Raw genomic sequence first — 19,388 nt, 5'->3', positions numbered from 1 at the left:
GACACTTTGACTGAGCCACCCAGGCAACCCCAATATGGCCAATTCTACAATCAGTTCCATATCTAGTAAAACCTTGCCTCCAAGTCCATCTTAACATTAGAAAATAGTGGAGTTAATTGTATAATATTAAATTGTTAGATCTTTAGAAAAACATTTTCCTTAACACTTCAGTTAAACAATGTTAATTTAATTTTGATTTCGATAGGGATTACATTGAATCTGTAGATTGCTTTGGGTAGTATGGACATTCTAACAGTATTAATTCTTCTAAACCAAAAACATGGGATATCCTCCCATATATTTGTGTCTTATTCTATTTCTTTCATTGATGTCTTACAGTTTTCAGTGTACAGTTCTTTCACTTGTTTAAATTTATTTGCAAGTATTTTCTTGTTTGTGATGGTATTGTAAATAGGATTGTTTTTCTTAATTTCTTTTTTGAATAGTTCATTGGTTGTATGATTTCTGATTTCTATATATTGGTTTTGTATCCTCCAACCTTACTGAATTCATTTCTTAGTTCTAATAGTACTTTTGGTGGTAACTTTGGGGTTTTTTTACATTTAAAAACATGTTGTCTGCAAACAGAGACAATTTTACTTCTTCCTTTCAAATTTGGATGCACTTTATTGATTTTTCTTGCCTAATTACTCTGGCTAGGACTTCCAATACCATGTTAAATGGAAGTGGTGAAAATGGGAACTCTTGTCGGTTCCTGATCTTAAGGAAAATCTTTCCGCTTTCACCATTGTATATGATGCTAGCTCTGGGTTTGTCCTTTATATGGTCCTTATTATACTGAGGTACATTTCCTGTATACCTAATTTGTTGAGTTTTTATCATGAAGGGATATTAAAATTTGTCAAATGCTTTCCCTGTATCTATTGAGATGATCATATGATTTTATTTTTCATTCAGTTAATGTAGTGTATCACATTTATTGATCTACATATATTGAACCATCACTGCATTCCAGAGATAAATCCCGCTCAATCATAGTATATGATCCTTTTCATGTGCTGTTGCATTAAGTTTGTTAGTACTTTGTTGAAGATTTTTGTGTCTATGTTCATCAGAGATGTTGACCTAGATTTTCTTTTCTTGTAGTGTCTTTATCTGTATCAGGGTAATGCTGGTCTTGTGAAATGAGTTTGGAAGTACTCTCTTTTCTTAAATTTCTTGGAAGAGTTTGAGAAATATTGGCATTAATTCTTCTTTAAATATTTGGTAGAATTCACCTGTGAAGCCATCTCATTCTGGGCTTTTCTTTGTTGGGTGGCTTCAGAAATTCTATTTCTTCATGATTCTGTCTCGGTAGGTTGTATGCTCCTGGGAATTTATGCATTTCTTTTCATTTATCTAGTTTGTCAGCAAAATTGTTCATACTAGTCTCCAGTGCACCAACCTGAGGGCATGTGCAGGGTGCTGGAGGGTCCTACAGATAAGATGTCCCATGGTCTCCATGTGTGGGTCTGTTGGTGGAGCCTGCCAACATGTTAGTAGGATCTGTGGCCAGTTTTCAGGAACCAGCCCCTCCCCTTTGCCCTTCTTGTAGGTCCCCCTAGACTATTCAGCCCTGCTGATCCCCTACATGTTCTGGGTGGGGCAACATAGAGTGTGTCAGTCACTTTAACAACATCTTACAAGGCTGGGAGAAGCTGGGCACTCATTCCTATCTCACTTTTCCCTGTGGGAGAAACCATGGGCCATAGGAGTCTCTCTTGGCACCAACATCTTCCTCCCTGGAAGAGGGGTGATGTGGGAAAAGTTCAACTGCTCTCCTTGCCCTCTCCCATGTGTCAATTCTCAGATAGCGATAGGTGCTGGAAGTGAGATCTTCCCAGCAGGCCAGCTCCATGGCCCATCTTCCCTGTGGCTCTACCCTCATCCCACCCAAGTGGGCAAAGGGACCAGCAGTGTCCCCGGATAGGATAAGAACACTCTGACAAGGACTTCCAGCTGTGAGGAGAGTAGCACTGTGGGGAATAGGGCTGAGTGGCAAGTCCCTTTATCAAGCTGGCCCTTGAAAGCATTCCCAGCGCATGTCCTTCCTTTCTATGTGGGAGGTAGTTAAGGAGTTCTGTGAATGATGCCAAAACAGATAGCAGAGGGAGGGGATTCCCTGGAGTATATGTCAGAAAGAAAGTTTACAATGATGTCATCTAAGAAATGGACACGAAGACTCAGAGTTTGATTTCCCCAGTGCTTTCGGCCCCCGTGCATACCCCTCCCCACCACATACGCATTCTTCCCTGCCCCAAGCCCACATCACACCAGAGATGTCCTGGCTGCCGAGCCGTGATGGGTGAAGAATGAGTGAAGAATGGCTGGAGCGCATTCGTGGTCGGTGTCGATGGTGGAGAGGAAAGCGGTGGTGGTGGGGGATGGTGCTGGGGGGGTGGGCAGGGCCAGCCAGACAGGAGAGATTTAGGGGCTGGGTCCAGGGGGTTTATCCCTATGGGTTTTATAATCAGCATTCCAGGGCAAGCGGCTCTTCCATCAGATTACACTGTGCATCATGGATGAAACTGCATGGAATCCACAGGAGACACGTTGGAAGAAGACACACGTTCACGGTGGTAATTTGGGAATCCATGAAGGGCCAGTGGCCGGGCAGCCTGTTCACTGCCTCATAAAGTAACACTCCGGTTCTTGCTGCTACAATTTGTCATTGGTCTGGACGGTGGCAGCAGGTTCCCGGGATAGAACATGAACGAGAGGGAGGGACGTGATGGGAGATGGTGGATCAGGGACTCGGCCTGCCTTTGGGAGAGGCAAGGTAGCTGTGGCCTTTGTGTGCTGTTGGGGGAAGGGAAGGGCATGTCCATATGGAGGAATGTGTGTGTCAGTGTGTGTGTGCTGGGAGTGAAGTTAGGACTGCTGACCGCACAGGCAGAGACTAGGCGTCACTAACTATAAGCTTGTGATATTTCCTAGTACCGATTTTAAATCCAGTTTTTATTAAGAGTCATAATTGTTAGCATTGAGACAGAACAATAATACGGATAATTGAGGTAATAGTTATTGGATCCTTACTCTGCATTGGACATTGTGCTAAAAACCTGCCATTCGGTGCTGGTTGTGTGCTTGTTCGGTGCGGACCTGGTACCTCTTTGGTGAAGTGGCAGCCGAGGAGACTCTGGTGCTCGCCATGGCCAATGAAAAGCCCAAGGAAGGAGTCAAGACTGAGAACGATGATCATATTAATTTGAAGGTGGCGGGGCAGGATGGTTCTGTGGTGCGGTTTAAGATTAAGAGGCATACACCACTTAGTAAACCAATGAAAGCCTATTGTGAACAACAGGGTTTGTCAATGAGGCTGATCAGATTCTGATTTGATGGGCAGCCAATCAATGAAACAGACACACCTGCACAGTTGGAAACAGAGGATGAAGATACAATTGATCTGTTCCAGCAGCAGATAGGAGGTGTCTACTAAAAAGGGAACCTGCTACTTTACTCCAGAACTCTGTTCCTCCAGACCAAGAAGACATTCTCAATTAGAAAGCCACAATTTGGTTCCACCACATCCTGACTACTACAGTATAGTTTTCTCTATTCTTTCATTTTCCCTTTCCCTGTTCCTTTATTGTACATAAAGTAACTGTGTATGTGCACAAGCATATCGCAATTTTTTAACTAAATGGCCAATGGTATGTTTTGATCAACATCAAATGGAGATGGGATGGGGAAAAATACTGCTTCTGTGAAAATATCCCCTCTCCCCATTAGTGGCATGCTCAGGCAGCTCTTATCTTCATATTCCAGTAAGTTATTTTGCTCTCACTGTTTAACAAAAAAAGAACAACATAAAAATCCTTGCATACCTTGTTCAACTGGAGAATTTTAATGTTTTTCATTTATCATTGTAAAACCAAGGACAATTTTATAACTTTTTTGTACGTAGCTGTTACATGTATGGCAATCTGTCTTTAAGTGGGGATATATTACTCTAAAAGAAATGAATCTTAGGTAGTTTTCCCTTCAACTCAAGCATCTTGTTGTTTAAATAAACTTCTTGTTTAAAAAAAATAAAAATCAAAACCTGACATTCAGTGTGTGAGTATAATTTTTTTTTTCCTAGAGCCATTCTGTGAGTTAGGTACTATTATCATTTCTCCTTGGTAGAGGAATCGAAATGTAACATGATGTAACTTGTCATGGCCTTAAAAAATTTTTTTATTTATTTATTTTTGCGAGAGCGAGAGAGTGCACACACGCGTGGTGGGGAGGGGCAGAGGGAGAAGCAGACTCATGGTTGAGCACGGAGCCTGATGCGGGACTCAATCCCAGGACCCTGGGATCATGACCTGAGCCAAAGGCAGACGCTTAACCGACGGAGCCACCCAGGCGCCCCTGGCCTTAAAATTTTTAAATGCTGGAATGAGGCTTTAAACCCAGATGGATCTGACTTCTGAGTCTGTGCTCTGGCGAAGGCACCCTGTTGGGTCTCAGCCTAGACACGTGACGGGAAGATCCGATGGGGACTGACGTGGGCCTGGAAGTGTGGTGGTTCTGGATGCCCACTGTCTGGATGCTGCAGAGGAGGAGGTTCTGCACTGGGTGAGAGATTGTGCCTGGTCACCTCTGAGTAGGCTGGTTGCATAATTTATCCTCTGGACTGGGGCACATTGGGAGTAAATGGGACTTTATTAATAATTAAGCTTAGAATAGAGGCATAGATTAGTCTCACTACTGGATTTTCGCCAAGTTCATGAGTCTGGGAGGCACTTGTGGGCTTCAGATGAATTTAACACATGGCATCCTTCATGTTTCCAATTCCAAGAAATCAGTTGCTTTCTTATACACTAAAAACACAACTGTAGAAAGAGAAATTAGAGAAATGATTCCATTTACAATAGCACCAAAAACCATAAGATACCTCGGAATAAACCTAACCAAAGAGGTAAAGGATCTATACTCTAGGAACTACGAAACACTCATGAAAGAAATTGAAGAAGACACAAAAAGATGGAAAAATATTCCATGCTCATGGATCGGAAGAATAAACATTGTTAAAATGTCTGTGCTACCCAGAGCAATCTATACCTTCGATGCCATCCTGATCAAAATTCCAATGACATTTTTCAAAGTGCTGGAACAAACAATCTTAAAATTTGTATGGAATCAGAAAAGACCCCGAATCACCAAGGAAATGTTGAAAAAGAGAAACAGAGCTGGGGGCATCACGTTGCCCGATTTCAAGCTATATTACAAAGCTGTGATCACCAAGACAGCATGGTACTGGCACAAAAACAGACATATAGACCAATGGAACAGAATAGAGAACCCAGATATGGACCCTCAACTCTATGGTCAAATAAACTCTGACAAAGCAGGAAAAAACATGCAATGGAAAAAGGACAGTCTTTTCAATAAATGGTGCTGCGAAAATTGGGCAGCCACATGCAGAAGAATGAAACTTGACCATTCTCCAACACCATTCACAAAGATAAACTCAAAGTGGATGAAAGACCTCCATGTGAGACAGGGATCCATCAAAATCCTAGAGGAGAACATAGGCAGTAACCTCTTTGACATTGGCCACAGCAACTTCTTTCAAGATACATCTCCAAAAGCTAGTGAAACAAAAGCAAAAATGAACTTTTGGGACTTCATCAAGACAAAAAGCTTCTGCACAGCAAAGGAAACAGTCAACAAGACAAAGAGGCAACCCACAGAATGGGAGAAGATATTTACAAATGACCCTACAGATAAAGGACTGGTATCCAAGATCTACAAAGAACTTCTCAAACTCAACACCCAAAAATACTCAGAAATATTTCTTGAGCTCCTGCTCTGTCCCGTGCATTGTGCTAACTGCTTCTGATTTTCTGGGAAACATGACTGTCAAGGTCTCTGCTGAGAATGTGTTGTCTAGATGGAAGAGGACAGAGGGCAACAAGAAGGCACCACTGCTACCTGGGTCATTTTCTCCAGAGCCCACCCCACATATTGGGATCTTGCTCCATGGTCTCTCTCCTTCCCTTGGCTGGATCTCCAAGCATAAATACTCTGGCGGAGGGTTGGCTATTTTTATCAGGCACAATAAGTGAACTGAAGACACTTGAGTGGATGTAAGTAGAAAATTGGAATCAAAAAGTCAGAAAAATAATTTGCACCTGAGTTGCTTGGTGTGTCCACCAGCCTTGCGAGCCACACGGATACAGAATGTTCGTTAAATTCTGAACCTTCCAGCCAGGTCCCGGAGCAGTAAGTGCGAGTGTTTCTCTGAAGTAAATTCATCTTGGTGAACGTGAGTCTGTGTTTTTAGGGGCCAGCAAAATAAGACAGTTGAATATAGTAGGGATTGTTTTATTCTTTATTAAAGAACCTAGCCACTATCTATCTATAAGGCTTCTATTTTGTCGTTTGGATAGTATTTGCTGTATATTTTATGTATTTATGACAGGCGGAAGATATATCTTAAATAATCACATTCTATGGTGGCAGCAGATGTAGATCCTGGTTTATAGAAAATACAAAATAAATGATTGTTATTATAACTATTCTCACATTGCCAATACCAATTTACTACCAAGAGGTCACAAAAACTCCCTACTTCCACCAAACGTGAATAAAGCTCCCCTGAGTACTCTTTCTGACTAGTTCCTGACTTTGGGCCTGTTATGTCCAGTTTTAGCAAGAAGCCTGCTGGGTCAGTTTAGCAAAACACCTTCACCTTGATATCTGATCGAATATCTCATCCCTAGCCCTCCATATCCTATCACCCTGCCCTGCCTCCGGCAAGACTCGTGTTCAGTCCACCAGTCCACCTAGTGAGAATTCTCACAGACCCGACAAGTCTTCTCAGTGGTTTTGCATTACAGACCCCACTCTGCTTCTTGGCTGTAAATCTCCATTTGATTGTCTTGGATTCAGAGCTGAGTCCTATCTCTTTCCTCTACTACAAAACCCTCTTACAATTGCCCCCTTGGATAAAGTCTACCTTACTATCTTTAACAAATGTCGTGAATAATTTTTATGTAGCAGAAGGCCCTGTCCTAACTATGAGCACAACATAGGGAGAGGGAAGGGGCAGCAAAAGGTATGGACCACGCCTGTGATGAATGCATCCTGAGCCCTGAAGCAGGGTGTCTACCAGGCTGAGGACTGGCTTGGGCCATGGAACTGGTGGGGAGATGGTCATACGGGACTTTGCACCCAGAGGAAATGGGTAGTTAGCAAAGCCCTGCCCACATAAGCCCCTGTCTTGGACCTGGCACAGTGGGATGTCCAGAGAGTGAAGGGGCAGGGACTGCTGAGGGCCCAGCAGATCCAGCCAAGCAGCAGCTCCCCCGCTCAGCCAGAGGCAGTCTCAAGGGAACAGGAGGGGCACGTGGGACATCCTCTGTCTTTGGAAGTATCCAATGGGGCTAGGTCTGTGGGAGCCTTTCCTGGGCCTGGGCGGTGGTGAAACCTGCCTTGGTGGGTACACAAAAGGAAGCTTCTGCCCACAGCTTGGGAGCAGTCAAGTCCAGGTTCTAGAACAATCTGTCCTCGCCCTTGCTGGGCAGTCTGCTTCCTTCTCCAGCCAGCCTGTGCATCTTGCTGCCGTCCCAAACTGAGATGGACAAGTCCCTGCTCCTGCTCCTGCTGCTGGCAGTCTTCCCTTTTGTGTTCTTCCAAGGAGTGGGTGAGGCCCTGGGGCGGCCGGGCAGGGGTGAGGGAGCAGCCCCAGGGTGGTGGCCTGAGCTGGCTGGGAGGGAACAGGGTTAAGGATGAGGTTCTGGGATGATCTGCCCCCCAAGGGTTTAAGGTCTCTGTCTGCTGTCCCCATCCCGACTACTCCCAGGGAAAGAGTTCAGGTCCCTTCCTAAGATCTCAGTGTGGAGTCAGTCACTCCCTTGGGGCAGATTGGGGCCAAGTGCTCTTCCCGCTTTAGGGCCTTGGGGCTGGCTGGGATGGCCCTAAGCAACAGAGCCAACGGTACCTCGAGACTTTCTATAAAGAAGCAGCCTAGAGTAGTGTTCTAGAAAGAACAAGTCATTGAATGGCTTATGCTGAACCAGTATTGCCATAGCAAGTGCATTGTTGCCATGTGGATGTGTTTGGGCATCAGATGACTTTTACGGGGAGGTACGGTAGGAAATTTTGTAAGACTGCATCCCTACTTTGGAGCCTCTACAGTCCTTATGTCCTATCATTTTCTAATAGATTCCTAGCCTCAGGCAGCTGTGTGTAGATGTTCTCATTGAGTTCTTAAGAGTATATTGGAAGAAGTGTTTAGGGTCATGGTTTCCCCTTGAACTCTTCATTCCTACCAGTATCCTAGCACACCTTAGTCTCAATCCATTCAACCCTAGGATTAACCTTCATGTCTCTTTTCCACAGGTCCAGCCACATTATGCATGGTCTGCAACAATTTTAAGAGAGGTCATTGTTTGAGGGGCAAGGGCAATTGCACCATGGAACAAGGTCCTGGCTGCAGAACCAGAGATTTCTTCATTTTCACGGAGCGAGGTAATGCTGTCGAGCCAGGCTCTACTGGCTTGAGCTGGTGCCTGCCTCCTGAAACTGTGGAGGGGCCCTCCAGTCTGAGGGAGCTTTGCTGGGAGGTGGGTGTGCCCCTAGTCCAGAAGCCAGACTGGGCATGGTTGGGGAAAGTCCTCTTACTTTGAGCTCCAACTATGCTCTCTGACCCTGAGTATGAACGTCCTTCTCTTCCAGATGGGTGGCGCTACAACCACACTGAACTGGACTGCTCTGATCATTGCCTACCTGTAAGTTTCCATCTAGGAGCCATGAAGATTTCAACCTTCTGCTGTAAAGGTCAAGATTTCTGTAATAGATATCAAGGAAAAGGACAGGAATGGAAGCCTCGCTAACTGTTCTCCCCCTGTTGGTGGAGGTGTCCACTCCCCCGTCCCCATCCTTGGCCATCCTTGACCCTCTCTGGGCCTCTCTCCCTCCACATGTGCTCCTGAGGAGCACACAGCATCCTCCCGTCTCCTCCCAGTTCCCCTCCTCACTTCCCTCCTGCCCATGGGCTCTTGCCCCCCCAACACCAAACACTGTCTGGTCACCCTTGGTGTCATCTCACCTGCAAATGCAGCTCTCCTCACCCTGTATCTCCTCCTCCTTCACAAACACTTGGCTTCTCTGGCTGACAGGCTGCCTGGTTTCTAGTCCCACAACTCAGGAGTGACTGTGATGTACCCAGACAGGGCAGGGGTTCCATTTCGCACATCAGGAGTTGGAGGGGTCAGTGGAAAACTCAGGAAAACCTGTCCCACTGGCAGATGGACAGAGAAGAAGGTGCCAAGGCTTGAGGCAGCAGAGATGGGCTCATCAGCTTTGGATGCTACGCACATTCTCTGAACCTACTGATGGCTTCCATTGTCCGGGGAGGGGAGTGGGAGCGGGGCTGGTGAATCACAGACACAGGAGACCACGGGAATGGAAAGTGGGTGAAGGCCACAGAAGCAGGTGGGGACCCAGGACAGAGGAGCATCGCTATCTGTTTTCTGTGACAACCGGCAGGTGATTGGCAGAGCAGGTTGAAAGGAGAAATGGCACAGGAGTCACATGGCAGAGGGTTGAGGAATGAAGGGACCGTGACAGGAGGACATAGGGAGTATGGGCAGCTCTTCCAAGGAGCTTGGGAGGAACTGAGAAAGTGGGACAGTATCTTTTATAAGAACAGTGAATTTCATATGTTCTTAGGCAAGGAAAGATTTTATTTCGGCAGCAATAGTAGTTTCCTAATGATGCAAAATTTGAGGTACAAGTTTGGGACACTTTAATCTGTGTAGAAATTCATATTTTTGTCCTAAGACCAAAATAGCCCAAATTTGTAATTCATCATAGCTTTAAGTACCTGGGAAGGAATGCAGATAACGTGACTATAGGTTCACAACTAAAATCTGTTGTAATTAAAGTAATTGGTGCCTTTTATAAATTGATCTTGTGGCTTCTTGGAGATTACCTCCACATTTTATTGATTTGACATTCTTCTTTTCCTTTCTTTATATGGACTGACTTTTCCTTTTTGTGTATATGCTCCATTTGAAATCTAGAAAATATTGAAATATTATATATACCTATGAGATTATTTTATTTTATCACTCCAAGTATTTTTTATAATTTTTAATATGAACTTTAATACTACTTTTATATAATTCTAGACATAATATTCTGTCTAATTGATTCTGAGGGGGCTTGGACTAGTATAATATTGAGGTTGTAAATATCTGTTATTATGTAAGGTCACTGAGAAATTAAAGCACAACCTCAAGACTATCTGTACGAAAAAAATAAACAGATTGTTTTAAATCTCCAGTGATTTGCTTTAGTCATCCTTTTGTAAAGGCTAATGATTTCTTTAGAAGAGGGTCTTCAGATTTCACGTTTTCTTGTATTTTTAATGTAGTTTGTATTATTTTGTGCCATAGTATAAAGAGGAAAAATATCCTAATTTCAACAAATATTCTTTTGATTAATATTGTCATGCTTAAATAGGGAGTTGTTAAATTTGTGATATTTTATCAGTGCATATGCATTATTTGGAAGAGAAAGAGAACATCAAATTATGAAGACGAGAAACTAAGAATCCAGGAAGGAATTCAGAATGCAGGTCACTGCTTTTAAATAACAATTCCTCCTTGGGAATAACAAAAAAAAGTATCACTTTTATTAAATTTGTCCAATTCAACTATATCATCAAATAGTTTTTTAGATTGGGTGTCATGGAAGCCCCTCCACAAGCTGGCTAAGACATTTACGTAATTTATTAGCCGACCACACTGGAAATCAAAAGGATGAATTTCTTCCAGAGTTGGTCAAATATAGGAACTCTGGGTTCATTTCTCTGGGATTCTCTCACACTGCCTTTTTAATTCCCCCCTGGGAAGGATTCGTCCTCCTGCTGTTTATGTTCGTGATTTACGAAATGGCTGCATCAGCCCCAGGTCTCAAATATATAGACATTATCCAGAGAAAGACTCATTTGTGCCAGGATTTTCTTCCAAATGCCTGATATTCACTTCCATCAGACCAGTTTAGATCACATGCCCACTCAAAACAAGTCCTTTGGCCAAGACTCACCTATTGACTCAGTCTCGGTTTCTGCACCACCCCCAGGGACCAGGGGCAACTAGGCCTCCCTGCAGTCACATGATTCTCCACCAGCAATCTGTGGCTCTTGAAAGGGGGGAAAGGAATGTATCCTGTTGGGGTGCCTGGGTGGCTCAGTTGGTTAAATGACTGCCTTCGGCTCAGGTCATGATCCTGGAGTCCCGGGATCGAGTCCCGCGTCGGGCTCCCTGCTCAGCAGGGAGTCTGCTTCTCCCTCTGACCCTCTTCCCTCTTGTGCTCTCTATCTCTCATTCTCTCTCTCTCAAATAAATAAATAAAATCTTTAAAAAAAAAAAAGGAATGTATCCTGTTGGGACAACCAAGGGCTGTCCATCTAGTAGAGTTCTGCATGGAAGCTCTTCGGCTAGCTGCCTGGAAAAGACACCACGTTGCAAACAATTTTCATGACTAAGATAAGCTTTGAGAGAGTGAATGCCCTAGTTTTCAAGGGAGGACATTTCTACTGGAAGCGACCTTGAACCGCTCCTATTCCTGCCCAGGCATATTTTTCTACTGAATAATACCAGAAACGTTAAGCAGCTGTAGTGCTTCTGCAGCAAGCCTAACACAACAGTGCCAAGGAGAAAATGTCTAAGCGAGGAATAACCTCCTGTCTGTCTAGAGAGATGTGGTTCCCGCTGAAGGAAATACCCTCATGCGGTGCATAAATTGGGAGGTGGTGGTGAAAGAGAAAGCAGAGGAGGGAGAAGTAGGCACAATCACATTTCAGGAACTGACCTTAGTGGAACTCAGCTGCCTCATTTTATTTAAATAATTAATTTATATATTGCAACATTTTTAGTTATTTTATTATTTTTAAGATTTTTATTCATTTGTCAGAGAGAGAGAGAGAGCACACAAGCAGGGGGAGTGGGAGAGGGAGAAGCAGGGTTCCAGCCGAGCAGGGATCCCGATGCAGTGCTCGATCCCAGGACCCTGGGATCACGACCTGAGCCAAAGGCAGACGCTTATCTGAGCCACCCAGGTGCCCTTATTTATTTTTTAAGATTTTATTTATTTATTTGTCAGAGATCCCAGGACCCTGCGATGATGACCTGAGCCAAAAGCAGACGCTTAATGAACTGGGCCACCCAGGCGTCCCTGATTAACATCCATTTAATGCATAGCTGTTCCTGCCATTGGGTCTATAGTGAGGAAAATGTGGGGTGTGTTCACGAGGAATCTGAGGTCACAGGCACATAGGATAGAAATATAGGAAACAGGAGCAGGGGACAGATTTGGACGTACTGTGCTGTAGTGATTAAGAGCGTAGGCTCTGTCCTCACACAGCCTGGATTTAAATCCCCCTTTTGGGGGGGAATGCATATGTTAGCAGTCTGGGCTTGAGCAAGTCTCGTCAGTACTGTGTTTGATTACCTCATATGTAAAATGGATGTAAGGTAAGGGTTTGTCTCAGCTTTGATGAAATTCAAATGTGATTATCCATGCGGAGTGTTTAGAGCAGTGCTGGGTTGGATAGTAATGTTCTGTGATCATTATCTGAGGAAACAGCTCAATGGGAGATTCGAGTCCAGTGTTATAGAAGAAGGGACAGTGTGCTAGGAGAGAATGAAACCATGAAAATAGAATAGACTGTCACTCTAATTTAGTTCATTGTTCGTCTAATGTTTATTTAGCACCTGGAGCCATCTGATTTCTGGGCTGACCCCTCATCTGAGAGGAAGCAGTGACCCTGTTCCAACACTCATTGTCCATGTGTCTCCGGCTTCCTTCCTTCTGACCATTCTCTCCCTCTCCCACATCCAGCCTAGACTGCTGCAGGCTGTCTCAGTGGTAATCTCCCCGCCAGCTAGTTTATCATGGAGGGCCCATCTCGTGCCCTGGGCCCTGGAAAAGGGCTGGGCTGGGGCAGTGTGAGAAACAGGTGAGCAATCTGTGTACTAAAGCAACTCTCGAGTTAGCCAGAAGGCAAATCATCATACAGAAAGCAACCAGAGCTCTGTGCAGCCTGAGATCTCCAACACCAACAGTGGAGCCGAGGTGGCTCTCTTGGCGAGGTGGGAGTGAGCTGGGCTTTGAAAGGGGCAGACGGAAAGAGTATTTCGATGAAGGATTGATGCCCCCCCAGAGACTGCGGAGGTCTGGACAGATTGACAAACTTGCTGCTTCCCTGAGGATTTTCCTTCTGTTTAGTGACACGTGCCTCTTGTACCCAGGAGCTTCTGGAATCAGACCAGTTCATTTCTACTCTCAGATCTGTGGTGGGACTTAGGGCTATAATTCTATCTCAGCCCTACCTTACTTCGCTAACGGAATAATGATTCGGTGATGTCCACGGTGTGCCAGGCCAATGTAAGAGATTTTGCGCAGCAACATTGATCTAACACATTCTCAGAATGCTCTCAGGGATGGGCTGGCCATCTTTTTTTCTCTTCCTTTTCTAGCTCTTCTGGTGCATTCTGTGCTGAGAACTCATATAGGAGAAACCAGACAGCCTACAGTGGAACGCATCTATGACTTGAAAGCACTCAGTTTCCTTCACCAGATAAACAATTCTTTTTTTTTTAAGATTTTATTTATTTGAGAGAGAGAGAGAGAGAGAGCAAGAACGAGGGGGAGAAGGGGCAGAGAGAGAGGGAGAAGCAGTCTCCCCGCGGAGCAGGGAGCCCGATGCGGGACTCGATCCCAGGACCCTGAGATCATGACCTGAGCCGAAGGCAGACGTTTAACCGACGGAGCCACCCAGGTGTCCCCTGATAAACAATTCTTTAAAAAATTAATTCTTCCCTGGGCTCCCGGAGCCTCTGCAGCTGCTGGACAGTGAGGGAAGTAGGACAATGAGGCGGTCTCAGGTGGGAGTTGCTCAGAGCATCCGCAGCAGCTCAGAGGTTTTTAAAGGAATCCTATCAGTGTGGGGTAAAAGGCACAGAGACAGTCCGAGTGAAAAGAGTCCTTCTGACCTCCAATATTTCAGGGACAGGAAGCAGACTGACAGCTGGGAATGTGGACCATGTTTCGTAGATGGAAGAGTGATTCAGGGGGAGGAGCCAGGAAGGCGGAGCTAAGATCCACAGAGAATCATTCTCAAGTGCAGGACTGACTCCCTGGGAAAGGTTGGGCTTCAGAACTGTCAGGGACCAGTGACTGGCATGTGCCTTACATTCTCTCCTTTTGAATGGAAGGATTTATTATAGTTATTCTGTTTCCTGCTAGTTTATGTTAGGTGTGTGGATAGTGGATATTTGTCTATTTAGTTCATAAGACCTGAGGAACCACACCTGAGAAGCCTCATCCACCCCAGGACCTGCTTCAGATGACAAGATCCTGGATTTTCATTTGATGCTGTAATGGGATGGGATTACAGACTGAGTAGACATTTCTCCAAAGGAGACATGCAAATGGCCCATGGGTATTTGAAAAGGTGCTCCACGTCACCAGTCATCAGAGAAATGCAAATCAAAACCACTAAGATATCACCCTACACTTGTCAAGTTGGATGTTATCAAAAACAGAAAAGCGTTGGCCAAGATGTGGAGAAAGGGGAACCATCGGTGGGAACACAGCCACTGTGGAGAACAGTATGGTGGCTCCTCAAAAAGGTAAAAATAGAACTACCATCTGATCCAGTAATTTCACTTCCAGGTGTTTCTCCAGAGGCAATAAAATTGCTATTGTTTGGCGGTGTCTGCATTCCCATGTTCATTGCAACATTATTTACAATAGCCGAGGCATGGAAACACCCGAAGTGTCCATCGACAGATGAATGCATGAAGGTGTGGTATATACATGCAGTTGGTTATTACTCAGTCTTAAAAAAAGAAGGAAATCCTGCCACTGTGACCACAAGGATGGGCCTGGAGGACATTAGGCTAAGTGAAATAAGCCAGACAGAAAGATCCTGTGTGATCGATCTCACTTACATGTGGGATCTAGAATACTCAAACTGAAAGAAGCAGAGAGTAGAGTGATGGTCACCCAGGGCCGGGAAAAGGGTCAATGGATAGATGCTGGCCAAGGAGAATGAAGTTTTAGTTATGCAAGATGAGTAAGTCCTGGAAATCTATTATACGCATAGCACCTATAGATAACAGTACTATATTATAGACTTAAGATGTGCTGAAAACATAGATCTTATGTTAAGTGAAAATGAAATAATAATAATAATAATAAAGGAGATGGAAGGGATTTTTGAAAGGTGATTGACCCTGCATGACATAGACTATTGTGGAAATGACATTGCATTGCTTCAAGGCTAGGGTATAAATGGCCTTGCGCTTTGCACTTGGAACAGCTGTAACCTTGAAGTGCCATATAAGAATTCTGATTCATCAGAGGCTACCGTACTAGACAGAAAGGAGACCACGCGGAGAAGCCTTGAGGCCACATGAAGTGAGAGACATGCCTGACCTGCCACATGTTCCAGCTCCAAACCTTTTGAGTTTTCTAGCTGAGGCCTCAAGCACCGTGGAGTTGAGCTGAGGCGATCTTGCCAAGGGTGCCTGAGTTGCAGATTTGTGAGCAAACTTAAAACAAAAACAAAAACAAAAAACAAAAAACACTTGTTTTAAGCCAGTAAGTTTTCGGGTAACTGGAACACTTTTTAAAAAGTGAGTATTTGTCATAAACTCATACTGATATTTCCAATGAAATTTATGACTGTTTTTTCTTAACATTTTTGTCTATATTCACATCTTTTTTTTTTTGAGGGGGGAAGAGCAGAGGGAGAGGGAGAGAGAATCTTAAGCAGGCTCCATGCCCAGTGCGGCGCCCAAAGGGGCTCAATCTCATGACCCATGAGATCATGACCTGAGCCGAGATCAAGAGTCGGATGCTCAGGACGCCTGGTGGTTAAGTGTCTGCCTCCTGCGAAGGTCATGATTCCGGGTCCTGGGATTGAGTCCCGCGTCGGGCTCCTTGCTCAGCGGGAAGCCTGCTTCTCCCTCTGCCCCTCTCTCTGCTTGTGCCCGCTCTTTCTGACAGATAAATAAATAAAATCTTAAAAAAAAAAAAGAGTCGGATGCTCAACCGAGTGAGCCACCCAGGTGTCCCTGAATCTCTTTTCTTCTTGTGCTGAAATGCTTGGTTCCTGACATGTATACAATGAATTTTGTATATACATACACACACACACACGTGTGTGTGTGTGTGTGTGTGAGATGTGTGTGTGGGTACACACGTGTGTATTTGTGTGTATATATATTATTTTCAGCATAACACTAATTTTATTACAAAATTATAATATCTGAGATAATTCTAAGGCCGTTTTGTAGTTTTATTAACCTTATATTCCAATAGTAGTGTACAATCCAATTACTGTTTTTCGGAGGGGAGGTGCACAAAGGTGATTTTTATTAAAGCACAGGGATAAGACCCATGGGCAGAAAGAGCTGCTACCAGTTACTGGCTTTTAAAGTCAAAAATCTCAATGGTTGCATATGTTACCTCTCCCTCTCCCTGCCACCCTTCCCCTCCAGTGGCTAACTGAATTCCAAGGCCAGCTATAAAACATCACAGATTACAAGATGCTATCTGGGCAGAGAACGTGGTTATCTGCTGTGTGGCCCATAATTTCTGCAGTGACATTTTAGGACAATAACTGTGGCAGTGAGACCATACCTTGCCCTTCTCCGTATCCCTGTGTCTCTCTTAGGCAGGTCTGTGTATCTCTCTTCCAGAATCACGGCCTTGTCCAAAGTGCTTCCCCCTTTGTTCAGTGGCTTCTCTAAATATCAGACATTCAGAGTCATGGGGCCTGGGTATCAACTCCTTCCTGACTTTATAAAGCAGGTCTCACTCTCTGATCTGCCGATGCCCTCAAACATGGTGCTTGGTTTATTTATTTATTTGAATAACAAAAGCAAAAAGAACAGACTCAATTTCTGACCCTGCACTTGAGAGAATCAGAAGGGTGAACCAGATGGGTGATTAAAAGTGGCATAGGCAAGGGACGCCTGGGTGACGCAGTCAGTTGAGCACCTGACTCTTGATTTCAGCTCAGGTAATGACCTCAGGGTCACGGGATCAAGCCCTGCACTGAGCACCGAATGCAGAACCTGCTTGGGATTCTCCTTCCCTCCTCCTCTGCCCCTCCCCCCCCACTCGCACTCTCTCTCTCAAATAAATATAAAAAGACATATATAAATAAATTTTTTTGAAAGTTTAAAGAAAAAGTGGCATGGGCTGAGGGACAACTCACCCCATCAATAGGACAACCAGACAACTCCCTGTGTCATCTACAATTTATTTCCTCTCCTCTGTTCCCCCTTCTTCTCCTTTTATTATTTTATTTTCACCTCTCTCTCTGTCCCTACTAGTTTAAATACTTATCTAAATGTGGAAATCCAGCATGACGGAGAGGACCTGCAAGCATAGTTGATAGATTCTGCTAAGGGCCTATCAGACCTAAGAGAATTCTACACGGCCCTGAATAACTGATTGGTGCACCCACATAAAATCAGTTATGCTGGGGGGCGCGGGGGGTGCCTGGGTGGCCCCAGTGGTTAAACGTCTGCCTTCCACTCAGGTCATGATCCCGGCGTCCTGGGATCGAGTCCCGCATCGGGCTCCCTGCTCCGCTTCTCCCTCCTCTCCTACTCCCTCGGCTTGTGCTCCCTCTCTCAAATAAATAAATAAATAAATAAATAAATAAATAAATAAATAAATAAATAAATAAATAAACAAATAAATAAATAAATAAATTCTTTTTTAAAAAATCGGTTATGCTCCCCAGGAGGGAGCTCTCGAGCCAGCAGAGGAGCTGGTGACCATGAGGGCAGAGGGGTCAGGGCAGAACAGGCCACCGGCAGGCCTGAGGGCAGGGTCACATGGCTGACAGGTGGGCAGGAGGCTGAAACTTCTTGAATGAGAAGTGCCGGAGACTGAAAAACCAAACATGAGGGTGACAGGGGCTGCAAAGTTGGTGGTAGCTGTGGCAGGATGTTTATCACAGGTTATGTTAGTTCTCAAGTATTTGAAATAAAAATGGAGGCAACTTTAGGAAATCTGTTTGCAAGGTCAGTATTGGACATGGCTGCACGATCTACGAAACTTTCCGGATGGGGCGCCTGGGTGGCTCAGATGGTTAAGCGTCTGCCTTCGGCTCAGGTCATGATCCCAGGGTCCTGGGATCGAGTCCCGCATCAGGCTCCCTGCTCTTTGGGAGCCTGCTTCTCCCTCTGCCTCTCTCTCTCTCTCTGTCTCTCATGAATAAATAAATAAAATCTTAAAAAAAAAAAACTTTCCGGATGTTACTGTGACATGTCAAAGCTTGCCCTGAGAATCGTTTGCTTTTAAAAATGACAAACCGCAAGAGCCTCTTAATCTTAGGAAAGAAACTGAGGGTTGCCGGTGTGGAAGGGGGTGGGAAGGATGAGGTGGGTGATGGACATTGGGAAGGGTATGTGTTGTGGTGAGTGCTTCATGTTGTGTAAGACTGATGAATCACAAACCTGTACCCCTGAAACAAATAACACTCTATATGTTAATAAAAAAATGGCAACTGGAGTAGCCAATGGCCAATATGGTGGACCCAAAATCTGCCTGGAAGACAATGTTCTTTTTTTTTTTCACTATGAGTGAAATCATATGGAATTTAATGAGTGGTGTTAAGAATAATGTTAGAAAAGGGATCAGTGGAAAATAGAAAAACAGAAGTATTAGATACCAAACATTTTGACATGCGGGGAGGAGATGGCCACACTCACTACCTCCAGTTCAGCTCTATCCACACACCATTAGTGCCCTTTCTTCTGGCTTCTGCCACCAATACTCACCTGTACATGCTCTGACCACGGTCATCAATAATCACCAAGGTCTTGCCTGTATGATCGGACTTTATCCTATTTCTCTGACCAGCCCTCCACATTCTAAGGGTGTGTTCTTCACCCAACTCTTTGACTTTCCCATTCCTTTAAATTCCATGCTTTTCTTGTCACTCATCACTTGGTTCAGTGGTCAACTACTTAGCTCTCATGACTTTAGCAGCATATATGTCCTTGATCTGCATGTAGTTGTTTAAGATCCCAAACCTCCCATCTCCAACTGTGAAGTTGTCCCAAACCTTCACCCCAATGTATCCGTGTACCTAGGCCAGAGAAGCCCCTGCCTGCCTAGCGGCTGTCTCAAAACACCATTCCCTTAGTGGCCTAGATGTTGCATGACTACAGAGCATTGAACAGGCCAACACTCTGAAGGGAAAGAAGAAAGGGATGAGGTGGAGAGGCTCCAACCAGCTGAGGGGGATTGATGGCTTCAACATGAAAGAGTCTTTTGCCCACCACCTTCGGGGCTGCAGGGAAGGGACATGCCCACCTCTCACCGTGAGCTCCCTTGGACAGGAGCACCAAGACAGA

At 44.7% G+C, this 19,388-nt stretch overlaps 1 protein-coding gene and 1 long non-coding RNA gene across 2 annotated transcripts; both read left to right on the top strand.

The window, feature by feature from the left end:
• Positions 1 to 3,151: 3,151 nt before the first annotated feature.
• On the top strand, positions 3,152 to 3,439 carry LOC113915075 (small ubiquitin-related modifier 2-like). The gene is made up of 2 exons (XM_027580787.1): positions 3,152 to 3,305; positions 3,363 to 3,439. The coding sequence occupies exons 1-2, from the start codon at positions 3,152 to 3,154 to the stop codon at positions 3,437 to 3,439; spliced, it is 231 nt and encodes a 76-aa protein (XP_027436588.1).
• A 3,986-nt stretch (positions 3,440 to 7,425) lies between these two features.
• Positions 7,426 to 10,274, top strand: LOC113914961. The gene is made up of 3 exons (XR_003517554.2): positions 7,426 to 7,636; positions 8,335 to 8,463; positions 8,671 to 10,274. It is a non-coding gene; the product is annotated as an uncharacterized LOC113914961 (long non-coding RNA).
• Positions 10,275 to 19,388: the final 9,114 nt, after the last annotated feature.

This window comes from Zalophus californianus, chromosome 11 (genome assembly GCF_009762305.2).
Source record: "Zalophus californianus isolate mZalCal1 chromosome 11, mZalCal1.pri.v2, whole genome shotgun sequence".
NCBI lineage: Eukaryota > Metazoa > Chordata > Mammalia > Carnivora > Otariidae > Zalophus > Zalophus californianus.
Note: the sequence above shows the minus strand (reverse complement) of the source record. Positions and strands in the feature narration are given on the sequence as shown.